General features: G+C 43.0%; 1 protein-coding gene across 4 annotated transcripts in view; it reads left to right on the top strand.

Moving 5' to 3' along the window:
* LOC143339902 (partitioning defective 3 homolog) overlaps window positions 1-14,001 on the top strand; it is a 310,965-nt gene that overhangs the window by 229,497 nt on the left and 67,467 nt on the right. For all 4 annotated transcript variants that reach the window (XM_076761454.1, XM_076761452.1, XM_076761453.1 and 1 more), the window contains 2 exons: window positions 896-1,024; window positions 8,532-8,834. In XM_076761454.1, the coding sequence (XP_076617569.1) occupies window positions 896-1,024; window positions 8,532-8,834 (432 nt within the window). The remainder of the gene's footprint in view (window positions 1-895; window positions 1,025-8,531; window positions 8,835-14,001) is intronic.

The raw sequence follows: 14,001 nt of genomic DNA, 5'->3' as shown, positions 1-14,001 counted from the left end.
CCACAAGCACATTGTTGTGAGTAATGAAGTCTCAGCCAGCGGAGTCAGATAATAGAGTAGTCCATATATTGTGTTTGTGAGTGTGCAACCCTGTAAATTTACTGTACTCCCTGTCAACTGCATGCCTCCTTTCTATTTTCCATTCCTCATCATTTCCTCACACCCCTCAGTCGGCCAGAGTCTCCAGTCATTTATTCGCACAGCACCAGGCCCGGCCGACTGGAGGAATTTACGATCATCGACTTGGCTTATTTTCACCTCCTTGTGAAGCTGTAACGAATTTACCGCCACCGTTGTGTCACTACCGTCATTAAAATGTAAAAGTTTGCGACGCTGCCTAGAAAGTTACAAATGATGCCAGCGAGCTTGGCCGCTTCCGCCGCTTACATTTCGCCTAGTTGCAGGTAGTTTGTTCCCTCCTCGCTCAAAACTAAATCATGAGCTGTCACTGCTCCCATCACTCTAAGTAAACTCTACAGCTCAGGGAGGAGACGGGGAGCTCATCCTCGCTCTTAAAAAAGCGGAGCGGAGCCATTTTCTACTTTTCAGACTTACTCTTAACACCGCACACTGAGTCTTTTCTGCTGTCCTGGATGGAGACTTGGCAGGGAGGGAATTCACTATGTCAAGTTATCTTTTGATATGGCCTGATGCATTTCGATCGCATTTATATGAAAATGGCCAAGTTATTCTTTCAATAACGAATGGGTGCCCGGGGAGAGCCGTCTCCAAGTACAAACCCAACATGAAGATTTTGACAGTTTGACACTTTAATTTCCTACTGAGTATTTCACCTGAATTTCCCGGACATGCTGCTGTAGAAAAAGTCCATATTGCCTTGGAAATTATTAAAGCCTGGGCCTCAATTAAATCTCTGCCCTTCTCTTTTACTCAGGTTTGGAAAACACCGGAGGGATGAGCGGCCAGGAGACAGGATAGAGAGGAAAGGCTCCAGTAAATCTAAAGCTGAGGACATGCAGGCGTCAGAAGAGGAGACCCTGCGGATGAGGCTGGAACAAGAGAGGTGAGTGTTCAGACAGAACCTTGGCTCGCTAAAAGCCTAAACAATTAAGTCCCAGCAGAACAAAGAAAAAAAAAAAAAAAACCCACTGCTGACCGGAAAATTAGCAAACAACCTAATTAGCAAAATGGTGAGGCAAGGTTGGGAAATTCTGGGAAAGCACTCAGATGTCAATTTGTGAAATGTCCCTTTCTTTTATATCAGCGCATTAAATAGATCATTTATGGATTGTTGTTGCCTGTGCTATTCAGAGGCGCTGACCTCCTAATGGTGCTCGTAGGCCCCTCTGGGGTTGGCATGATTGAATGATGCTCATTATAATAGTGAAATCGATGTAGCTCCGCATTTGTCTTCTCCTGCAGCTCGCCCAGGTTGTTAATCGCTCAAGAATACGCTGTTCCTTTTTATCTGCCCCTCTTGGCTCTGTGTCCTCTGGTGTTTGTGGACATCGTGACATCCAGAAGAATAAGGCGAGCCATTGGTTTTGCCGCGTGCACGTCATCCCTCACAGACAGGCCCCATTTAATTCTCTCCAGCAGGGAAGACAATATTGGTGGCAGGCTGAATGAAAAGACAGCTTGCTGCCTCCATTGTTCTCCACCAGCCAAATGAACTCAGTAATCAAACTGCCGTTGGTAATGACAACTAATTGAATAGAAACAATAGGGCTTGATACCGCTCCCTCTTACGGCGAAGGGAAAGAAGGATGGATGGCTGTCGAAAATGCATGGTACCGCAAACACAAACAAGTGTGCGCATAAAGAAACGCTCACAAAGGCCTCCTCCTTGCTGAATGGAACATCTGGAGGCCTTGCTCAAAAAGCTGTAGCACATTTCTTTTTGGTATTCAACTATGACTTGCAGTGAAGGTCCCCTCCACAGAGGGTGTGAACCCCTCTGGCTTAGGGCCCAACACATTTCCCTCTGTGCGCCCTGGAGACCGGCAGACCTGGCTCTCCATGCAGATCTGGCTTCTTTGAGAAGCTCCCAAATGACTGTCACGCTAAGCAGTCGAATCAACACAGACATGCAGCGGGCATGAGATATGTAAAGTACATGCCCTCACAACCCTCCCCTCGCCACAAACACATACATAGCATTTAAATCCAGTTCCTTCTTCTTTTCTTTCACTGCTGTCACCCAGCTCCTTTGTCTGCTACTTTGTCTTGCAGCACATTCTCATTCCCTGTCTTGTTTGTGTCGGTTCTGCATGTGTGAGCTCCGGTCTCGGCTCCCCGTGCATGAGGGCAACCTAATTCTTTCCTTTTGTACCTGTTCCCAAATCCCATCACTCAGCCAAGCTGGGATTGTCCCTCAGTTAATGGAAGGGGAATCCTGAGGGAAATTGCGGTGGGTAATAATAAACCAACCTGCCATGAAGACAAGTCGATATTCAAAGCATTAGGGTTCAGCAGGACGACAGCTCAGAAATCCATTACTTCTTGTATTTTTTGGTAGCACTACTGTATTACACTCCCAAGGTGCAACGTTTGATTGTTGTGGTTCTCTGCTTAAGGCCCATGCTCTGATCGATTACATTGCTGCCACGGAGACAGGACCATTTAAGAGTGCGTTTATAAAATTATGGATCGGATCATAACGGGGTTCTGAAGCTGGCAGTCGTCAGCCAGCGCTGTGTGTCAGCGCGACCCAGGATGGGCCGCAGCCAAGCTCCTGGCTCGGCTGACATTAGCGATCATTAATTCAAGCAGACGGTTTTGACAGGAGCTTTTAGTGATTCAAAATAGGAGTCAGCGAAGAGGTGAGACAGATTAATTCATAAAACCTGCCCTTTTTACTCTGCAATAAGGCTGCTGCGGTTATATATTTAAAACTGTGACCTTGATATTATCAATGCAATTTATGGTTTGGCCTGCAGTCCTTGCAGACACAACTCGTCTGTTTTGAGTGAAAGTGTTCTCCTCCATTGATATCTTGTCAGCCTCTTATGGACTTAGGATGATGGAGAAGAGAGTACATAAAACTTTGACTTCATTGCCAGAGCACAGTGCAGTGCATCCACTTGATGAAGAGTGGTTATCAGCAGCATTTGTTTTGCTGAAATCTGGCAGATTTTATAGAGCTCCTGTGATTGACTGTTTCATGTCTCATCAAGGCGACATTAGAACCTGCAGCGAGGCTGATCTAAATCTTTGTTCAGCCCAGCAGTGGCTGCCATTGCTCTGGTTTCTTTATCCTGTGGACAACACCCAAGACACCCCTATGTAATTGGCTCACGTTGAGAGGACTGTGAATACAACAAGCCCTCTGATTGGGCTTTAGGTTGGTTGGAGAGCAACCATTTCTGTGGCTATGGCCCTCATTCATGTAAGGCCATGGGGGAGAAGAAAGAGAAAAAAGACACCCAGGGCAGGTGGCGTTGGTGGCACTTCTATCACTCTCGGACTTATCTCTGCACATGCTAGCCCTGAAACTATATTTTCCTGGCCAAAGGGGGAAGCACACAAAGACAACCTGACAATGTTCCCTCTTCATTTTCCGCCTGAACTGAACTCCATTCTCTGTCTCTGTGGCAGCTGATTATGATGTCCATTCTCTCTTATCAGCTTGGCTCTGGTTGGCTTCTAATCAGTGGCCACCACTCCACTAACGCTCTCCTTGTTCCCGCTCCCCAGACCACAGCGGAGCACTTCACTACTTTTTTTTCCTCAGCAGTGTCCTGCTTCTGCCGTTTGTTGTCTGACTTCCTGCTGACTTGAGACAAACAAAACCTGACCTGTGTTTCTGGGATGCACAAACTTGGATTAGGCTTTCATTTAACAAAAGAGAAGTTTTTCTCTTACACCATATTCAGGCTACAGACCCACACTGCCACTGATAGAAAAAAAATATAGCAATTTGCTATAAGGCAGATCCTTTTCTGTAATTTTTGTCACAGTGATTGTGGACACAACGTTATCATTCCACTTTGTCAAACCATCTCATTATTTCAGTATCCTATTTGAGTCTCATTTGCATAGTGAGTTCAAAGGAAGCTCCAACTGGCTGATTGGGAAAACTGATTACATTTGTAATTATATTGATACCTACAGCAAGTTAATGCGATTGTTACACTGTGAATTAACACCGCGAAACTTGGACAATTATCTCTATGATTGCATTATGCTGTTATGGGCCAAGTGTCAACACAAAAGATTGGCTATCGGAGGTTTGCGATTCTGCACAGACAGCTGCACGCAGAGTCATTTACTGCACTTTGATTAGATTCAGATACATTCTGCCCTCCATCTGCACTTCAGAACAATAGAACATGTTTTGGTGAGGAGTTATTGAGAAGAAAAATCTATTCAAGGCAGCTGGATGAGAAAGTAAGAGAGCAAATACATTCTGTTTCATCCACCACGGTAACAATGCATATTGAAGAGGCAGGCTTTCAAGCTTCTAAGTGTGTAGACTTCAAAATGAGTGTTTGAGAGTACAGACAGAACCCCCCCTCCCCCTTTGTCTTTGTCCCCCCCCCCCCAGCCTCCCTTGGGTAGATTACACATTGACAAACATATGGAGAAGGAGTCTGCTGGCTTTGTTGGTCCATAAAAACAGCCCTGTCGGATAAACAGCGAGATTTATTCAGTGTGGAGAGAAAGGACTTGAGGTGAGCTGACATGTTGTGATCACTTCACACCAGGCCTCTCACTCTACCAATGTAATGTGTTAAAGTAATTACTTGATGTGAGAGTCTTCTGCTTTCACATTCACATGCTAAAGCTTTAGCAACAGTATTGTTACAAGTTCAGTTTTAGTTGGTGTGAAGGTGCGCTCTTCAGACATAATTCAGTGACACTTAATGAGAAGAAAAACAACAGGAAGAACAGGTTTCACAAGTTGAAATGGAGGGGTGTTGAAGGAAGAAGAAAGTCATATGGCTGACACATAATTTTCCTGAAGACATGGTCAGTCAGTTGATTAGGGCTTGAACTGCAACTGCCCTGGAAGCCACAGCACTAGACTGTCTAGACTGTCTGTTCGCCAGAAGGAAATACCTTTCCACTGCACTGTTATGAAGAGCAAGTAAGTAAGCATTGTATTTTATTTAAAGGTACACGTGAGGTCAGTTGTACGTTGAAGATTAGAGCAAAACATAGACAACACATAGAGACACAAAAGAAACTGAGCAATTACTGACGCAACACTGGATGATCTTCTACTCTGTCATCGGTGTAATTAAAATGAAAATGAAAATCCACAGAGGGACTGCGATGAAGCACTACAGCTCGATTGTCCCCTTTTTGAAATAAAATCTCCCAGGGCTTGTTGCATTAAAAGCTACAGTGTCCTCTCTCCTCAAACCTACTATCTGGTAAGAGGAGAAGAGAGGAGAAGGGCTGGTAATTGGGGCTGTACAGTAATAATGTGTTTAGTGTGGGCAGCACTTTCCTCAGTGTTAACATGCTGGGCCATTAATTGGCTAATGGAGTATATGTGGCACAGCGTGGGGGTGGTCTCAAAGGAAAGTGGGGGAAGGAGAGGAGTTGGAAGTGGAGCAGCAGTTGCAGGTTACCCAAGTAAAGCGCAGTTTGCAGGTGTGGATATAAAGTAAGGTTTGGAGCTAATGAGCATCTTCTTGAGCAGAACAATGGCTTCCAAATTGCAGCCCCATTTCCCACAAAATGCATTTATACGCTCATGGGAATGCCATTACTTTTACAGGTATTTGGTCTCAAACCAAAGGATGGGACAAATTTAAATTTTGACCCCAAGATGGTGCTAGATGAAAAATAAGATCAAATCACATCAGACAAATATCTGCAAAGTTATTAATATTTAGACTCTGCAAACCATGACTGACACAAAAACTAACAGTAGTCCATCTAGTGGATGTTTATCCTTAGAAGATTCAACCACACACCTGCTGACGGTGCTCAATGAATATGAGTGCCAGATTTGATAATACATTCAACAGTTGAGATATTTCAGTCTGGACCAAACAACAAACAGACCAGCACTGTCATCCTTACAGAGCACACCAAATGGTATTTTTGACATAATACATTTTCTAATGCAAATTCAATGCACAGGAACATCAAGTGACAGTGTTGCTAAAGTGCTGGTAGTTTCATTCTTTACACACCAGTAGGAGACATCTAGCAGAAAATATGCAGTTGGGAATGTAGCATTCAAATCTCAGCTTTCCACAGAGAGACCAACTGCCAACTGGCCAAGGGTGGAAACTTAACACTGTCTGATAGTCCAGCTTTTCTTTCTGACAGCCAGAACAATTTGGAATAGGCCTGTCACTGCAGACTGACAGGCTTGGATTGTACATATGTTTTCCCCACAAGCACACGGTCCACCAGATCTTTTGTACAATAAGAGCCATGACTTCTCACCTTTGCAGTGTAAAGTGTTGTTAACCATTGAAACAAAAGCTTGTTTTGAAAGTTGATGAGTGTATAAAAGCAAAGTTACAGCGCAAGATGGACCAGTTGGTAATGATGCTAATGACAACAGCATGACTCACATGTTTGGTGCTTTTGCTCGTTAATATCCTTTTATTGAAATGCACCTATTAGCTTTATCAATGTCAGACTCCTGAGGCCTGGAGGAGAAGTCTCTCTCTTTTAGCTTCATGTCGCCAGTCTAGCCAAGGCCATTATCTCGTCCCAAATGTCAATATTTCCGTTTTTATGAATCTGATTAGTCCATAAAACGCCAGAGGGTCTTGAGATCCCAGTGGACTTCCGTGAACCTTTGGTAACATCATTGTCTGGTTCTTCCTGGCAGAGATGTGACATCACTTTAGCCAGATGGCAGGTGAAAGGGCTTCTGGGAATTAGTGTTTTTTTTTCATATGAGGCTTGTTTTCTATTTCCTGACAGCACAAGCTAAAGTAAGACCACACTTAGTGCACACAACTGTGCTGTGAGTTGATCATTTCCATAATGTACCTGGTCTGCGACAATGCAAAAATACACCAAACCAGCTTAGAGGCTTTATAAATGACTGCATATCATGCAACATTGCATCAGGCCTCCATCAAAATCTCATTCCGCGCATAATGCTGAGAAAATGGGATTTTGGACTGCTAAAAATAAACAAGGCAGTCTATGGGTAGGATGTGGGAATTGGGTTAATCCAGCACTGAAAAATGGTGATTGTTTGAAATGTGATTACTGTTATTAAAATACACAGACATAGGAGAGAGAGTTTGGCTAGGGGGGATTCTAGCTGTGTTCCAAACCTGTCAATCATCAGCGAGGAGTAGCGTTGGGGGGTCAGAGGTCAGTTATGACCTGAGGTAATAGGGAAGTCTTGCACCAGTGGGAGGTATCGTGCTTGTATGCATGTGTGTGGATGTGTGTGTTGTACAACATCTGGAACCAGTGAGCAGTCTGGTGGCTGCTGCCAGGGTCATCGCTGAGGGAGGTCACCTCCCCCCTCTGCCTGTCCTTAGCCCCTCTCCTTTCTACTCCCCACTGTCCAACTCCCCACTCCTACAATGCCAGCTCTCCTCGCTCCCATGCAGCACCATGACTGAGTCTTGTCAGCTGCAGACAGATGGGCATTCACATGGAACCATTCTCTGAGACAGGAAAAGGCCCTGTGAAAGGCTCTGTTGTGTGGAAGTGGTCCTGGGAAGAGGAACGGCATGGAGGGAGAGGAAGGGGCGGGAAGGAGGAAGGCGAGGTTTGACTGCCCACCTCCTCTAGAGGCATAGGATCAGCACACTTGTCTCAGTCCTCTAATGGCTCTTGAAAAGCCACAGATTTGAATAATACTGCTTGGCTTCTCTCACTAAAGTGGAAGATATTTTTCTCTATCCTCCTTCCCCATCACTTAGGACAAGAAAACCACTTTAAAAGTTTGAGGAGGTCTTCCTCAGGTCTGGACTGATCAGTATCTGAGATTAAACTTAAAAGTTGGAATGCTGCTGTAAGCCGGTCTGAATCTCTGATGGTAGATTTCTTACTTGTCTCTCATTACTTTGAATACCATCGTACCAAGAATGATATCCTTGTTACTCCTTGTTTTCACAAATAACCACATATGATTCATAAGTTAGCATCTTTGTTCCAGTTCCCAGGAACATTTTCTGAAAACTTTTCCAGCCTTGTAAAAACATGCAAACTGGATGTGTCTTTATCAGCAGAGCTGGAATAAATATTTTATTTAGGCCACCTGAGCATCAAAATAAAGAAATTCACTTCCTGGAAAACATAGAAAAATCCTTTTAAAACTGATTAATATTGGGCAATTATGGGGGCAAGACATGCTTGTTTTACATTTGCTTAAGTTGGCCAAATACATAGTTTCACTCAGAGACAATTAAAAGTAATTTTCAATATTTTACATGCATTTCAAACCATTCAAAACCAGTTTTGTGACCATTTGTCCAACTGTTCCTGTGAGGTTTGACGTGATGAATGTGTTTCTATCACAATTTGAGGTTATAATGTCCTCATCACCAAACATTTTGTAATGGTGGAACATCTTTTTTCCACTGTGGGTGAATTTTGGCATTTCTGAACATATTTGAATATATTTATCACAGAATACAGGCCAAGACGCGGGAGCTTCGGGAGAAGCAGGCCAAGGAGAGGGAGTATGCAGAGATCCAAGACGTTGTCAGCCGCACCTTCAGCTCAGATGAGGAGCACACCTATGCTGGCATTGGATCATTAGACTCGTCGGTGGATAGCAGCAACATGGAGCCTTACAACCACCACTACCATCTCCCTCAGAGTCCCCAGAGCCCTCACCTTCCCTTGAGCCTTCAGGACAATGGTCCACCCTTGGAAGCTCTGTATGCCCAGGTCAACAAGCCACGCAATGGACGCCCTGCAGCTCCAGACAGGTAGGGGGTGCCTAAAAAGTAGTCCATACGCACAGCTGTATGACTCAACATACAACTCCACAATACTCAAAGCAATGTGCTTTTTTAACTTTCCACCTGTCTCGTTCACTCAAACAACACTAACTAGCTTTGTGCCTTGTGCTTATGCTTCGCAACGACCCTGTTCATTTACACCTCATCTATAATGTATAAGCAGTGGTGGGATTGTATTTGTTCACTTTTACTTGTCCTGGGTGACATGCGCTGCACAGAAAAACAATGAATTTCACACTGTGTTTTATTGCTGCCTCATCCCATGAGGCATTGCCCCAAGCAAGCAGGCGAGTCACCAGGCAAGGTAAAACAACAAGAGCCTATCAGAAATTCTCCATGTGTTAGAATTCAATATCAAGCAGCCTTTTTCTTTTTTCATTTCATTATCCTTGGATCACGGGTAATCCTCTCTGGTGTCTCGCACAACACTTTCAGAGAGTCACGCTGCATGTGAGTTCAGCTTGTTTGTCGCTGGGGGGCTGTTTCACTTATGACCTCCATGTCAGCACGAATATTTGATGTGACGACAATACCATGCAGCTTTAGTTTCACATCACTGTGTTGACGGCCTATTGCCGACAGACCTGTGTAAAGTTATCACTTGGTTTTCTTTATTCTCTTTTTTAGCTGTAGTAAAAGGGAAAGTACCCATAAATATTCAATTATTAAGTCCCCAAGGAAGGAATACAGTTTTGCAATTTACTTTTGACTCAGCAAAGCCTATTATACAATGTTGCACCCTCAATAAACAATCGTCCTCAGGAACAAAATCAACCCAATGTTTGCCAGAACTTTTTCTGCATCTGCCAATGTAGAGAATTGTAAAATGGATAAAGCAACATTGACACACCTACAATCTCAATCAGTCTCAATCACACCAACAGTTTTATGCATTTTAAGAATGATTTTGTTGGGATCTGGTAGGAGCAGGTTTGATTTTTTTTTTTTTTAGCAGATATTAAGCATAGTTATTATACCAAAAACTGCATCACAATCAATAAAATTATAAATAAGATAATAAGACAGGGGCAATTAATAATCCTTCACTCATTGAACATCTTTTGTCCAAGTACAACTATAACACAGGCGGCCATAACACAAGCAACTGCACAAACAAGCGTAAAGGCAACGAGCAGGCGTTTCGCATGTGTGTGTGAATGTGTGTGTGTGTGTGTGTGTGAGACAGAGCGTGAGCGGGAGAGGGAGAAGGGACAGAGAGAAGGCAAGATGATAGAAGTGGTCACATCAATGGGTGAGATTCAAGACTTTCAGCCTTGACAAAGAGATATGAGAAGCACAATGGAGGACGTGTTTACATGTCTCTGACTGCAAGATGGCAGCGAGCACAGCCGTTATGTTTCCTTGCTATATGTGCCTTCAAGATGTGTGCGTGTGCCTGTAAAGACATATGGATGTGTGCATGTGTGGGTTAGTAAAAGAGACAGAGGAAAAGGTGCAGAAGGAAGGAAAAGGACACATTTACTGTTTCAAACAGTTAAAGGACTTTTGCCTCGGCTACTTACAGTACAAACATTTGATTAGGAATGACACACCTCCTGTAGCCACTTGACATCACAGTGGAAAGGGTAGAGCACATTGATTCTTGACCCGATGGCCTTATCGCAGGGGGTCTCTTGAGTTCTGGTGGGTCTCATCCAATGGGAAATCAGGATTTGGATTCAAATCGAATCTTACACTCAGATGAGATCTGAGATGTGCAAGGCCTGATGGGACTTTTGAGGTAATTCTTTGTTTCGTTGTCCTGAGTTCTTTATCAGGCTTTAGTCTTAGCATGTGGGCCTCCCTTTCACTTTTATCTTTCTTACATCTTCCTCTATCTATAGCATTCTGCACACCTTGTTTTCAAAAATCCAAACCTTTCCAACCAAGTTTGTTTTGCTGGAATATAATGTGTGTTCCCATGCTGAGTTGGACATATTATGGGGGCAACAGATTTCCTGCAGGTCATTGGTGACAAGCCAGGAGATATCTATCCCCACAGTCTCCCAGAACCTTTCAGGGTGTTACTAATGGATTGGATAATACCCACCACCTATGATTGACAGTTGTCACTTGGGGCCTTGTGACCTTTCACTGCAAGGCTCGGGTGGCATGGGGTGCCTGTGTTACTGTGTGTGACCAATACAGAGTGCCTCTGTGTGCGTGGTTGTATGTTTTTTAAGAGAATTTACAGAGGTAGTTTCTCCATCCTGTAGCCCCTTCCATGACAGTAAGAGTAGATATGACAAGGTTATCTTGCCCTTATAATAGCCAGCTAAATTCATGTGCCAATACATCCAGGGTTTAGTGAAGGCCATCGATCCATATGTCTGAAGTGAAGGTTACCTCCACCTGTTTCCTCATGATGGCCTTGCAGTGTCATAGCAACTATCTACTGTAAACTATCCCACTTCCGAAGCAGAAGTTGATGATCAGCCTGGAAGCTTGTTGAAAAAAGGAGGCGAGACAGTGCTTGGTGGGTATTCAATGAGCCTTTGTATTCAGATCACAAGACTCTTAAGATGTTGGTCAGTGATAGACACAATGCTATTGATTTTCAGTGGGAATATCAATAAGCTCTGTGTAGGGATACAGTATAAAGGCCGTAACATAAGGCAACCCTGTGAGTGACTCATCTTTTCTCTCCTACATTGCCAGAGGGAACACAAACAGCAATCTGCTCAGTAGCTCTCACAGAGAAGTAAAGACAAAACCGAGTTATGCAAAGTTCTTGTATTTAAGGGGTCTGATTGTACACAGATGCTTTTTTTTTACTTAGATATGACTTTTTGAAATACATTTTCTAATAGTTTTGGTTGGTTAGTATAATAGTCTTTTCAGATTTAGCCAAATTTGTGTTGTTTTTTTAATCTTACAAATTGGTATAATCTCGTTTCCCATTCAAAAACAAATACATTACACTATTTATTAGTCTTTTCTGGAATTCAGTAGTTTAAATAAAACAAACAACATAAGAGGAACCCTTCTAATCTTCTCCTTCCTTTTTTCTTGTTGTAGAAGTTTCTTGGGAATACTGAATTCTCACCTGCGCACGTCTATTTCAGCATAAAAAGCTTACTGTTGCATGCTAATTATAAATTCAGGCTTATATTTAGTTTGAGGTCTGAGCCTTAAGTATTGATAGCACAGTATAGAGTTTTATTTGCCGGCACAGGATTAGCTGTCATGAGTGTTCTGATTTGATTTGAAATATGCGCCGCATGTTCAACATTGCATTTTTGTTTTGCACCTCTAACTGCTTTGCATATCTTGTGTGTGCCAGCCCAGCTGTATGCCTGTAATGTTTGCCTTGCTGCCTTTGAGATACAATATGCACTGGTTCTTAGCTCAGAGGCTTTCTATTTACGATTTGCAAAAAGGAGCTTGAAACACATTCAGATTCAAGACTCCTGTCACTTTCGAATCATAACAAACATAAACAGTCATTTGCATTTCTAAATTAAACTTAATGGAAGTTTCATTGTCAAATATAAAACGCCAACACAACAGAATTTGCAATCATTTCTGACTGTTCTATGTACCAAGACAGCAAAATTGGATTCTGAACTTTTCCTTTGCCATGTAGAGATCCAGTTTGACTTGCAATTTGTTCACTTTCTAATCCTGCCACTGCTACCTAACCAAATATTTTGGAAGTGCAGAGATAACTTGAGTTCCCTGTTTGAAGGTCAGGAAAAAGGAAGTTGATGGGGTATGTTGAGGGAAGCCCGCTCATTCCTGGCTGTCAGTCAGTCGTCAGTATGAAAGAGAAGAATGAGTAGCATTTAACCTCAACCTGGATCCTATTTCTGCCTTCTGAGGTGGACCCTGGAGAAACACGCTGATCAAAGGGCAGATTAAGGTTCCTATCTTACAAGGATATTTCCAGTAGAGTTGAATCCCATGGTCAGACATCTGACAGCAAGCCGGCACCTTGTAAGACACCTGAATAAACTTCAACACCAAATGAAAAAACGAATGAAAACAAAATCACATTGCCAATAACGCCATTTATTTTGATTGCCAACCCTGACTTTCTATAAATGGAAACAGGCCACCATGTATTTTTTAAATAAAAACACACTCGTATAGATGCATACATACAGATGTACATAAAAATAAACAAAAACACAGCACATCTAACTACCACTAACTCCTACAGCATAGCAAATAATATTATATGTGGATGTTACCATGGTGGAGCCCATCTCCTGATTGTCATATGACCTTGAGAGGCATCCCACAACTGCATGAATCTTGCCTTGTAAAACTCGTTCCATGGAAGTAGATGGAAGGAAATGGAAGCAAATTGAGTTGAAATTAGCTGACAGCCGAGTGCTGAATTGAGGCAGTGAGTGTTGGGGAATGACTACACTTGAACTAATCAGTATCTTACATCTAAAAGCCACCTTGTCAAACATTCACGTGGCTGGAAAGACATCAGACAATGCTGGTGTATCCTGGAGTCTGAGATCCTATAGGCTTGTTTACCATACACCGCTTGGTGCTGTCATTACAACACAGCATTTTAGTCAAATAAAAGAAGGTTCTTTATATCCAGTCAAGTAATTAGAGACACTTAGGGGCCCTTTGGTTGATGTGGGGAGGTGTTCCTTTTTAGAGGTCAGGTCCACATGCCTGTAATTGCCAGTTCCTCAACATTATAGTTTTGCATCTTGGACTCTTTTTATGCTTCATGTGTTTATACACATGTGCATTCATTTTATGCCACAATAAAGACATTCACCCATGACTTGCCAAGGTTTTCAAAGGCGCACTCTTGTTTATGCACTACAGTTAATAAGAAGAGGCTGCAGCTGGATAAATAGCCAGGGTATACGCCTCCCTCTCTGATAGACCTTTGGTAATGGAACCCTAATGGGAAGGTCACTGTGACTGTAAAGCTAGAATGAGTCAGACCTGAGCCTATAAACCCATGGAGATACAAGGACCCCTGGTTGCTGTGGGCGTCCAGAGATCCTGCCCATTCTACCGTATCAGGTTTTACTGTTCCTCTTATGGGATCACAGTACAACAAGAGCTCATTTGACAATTTATTACCAACCTCCACGTTATTAGAGCTGGCAGCACCAGTGGTGTTTTGACAATGCTGTCAGACTCAGTAAAACCTGAA

This window comes from Chaetodon auriga, chromosome 21 (genome assembly GCF_051107435.1).
Source record: "Chaetodon auriga isolate fChaAug3 chromosome 21, fChaAug3.hap1, whole genome shotgun sequence".
Lineage (NCBI taxonomy): Eukaryota > Metazoa > Chordata > Actinopteri > Chaetodontiformes > Chaetodontidae > Chaetodon > Chaetodon auriga.
Note: the sequence above shows the minus strand (reverse complement) of the source record. Positions and strands in the feature narration are given on the sequence as shown.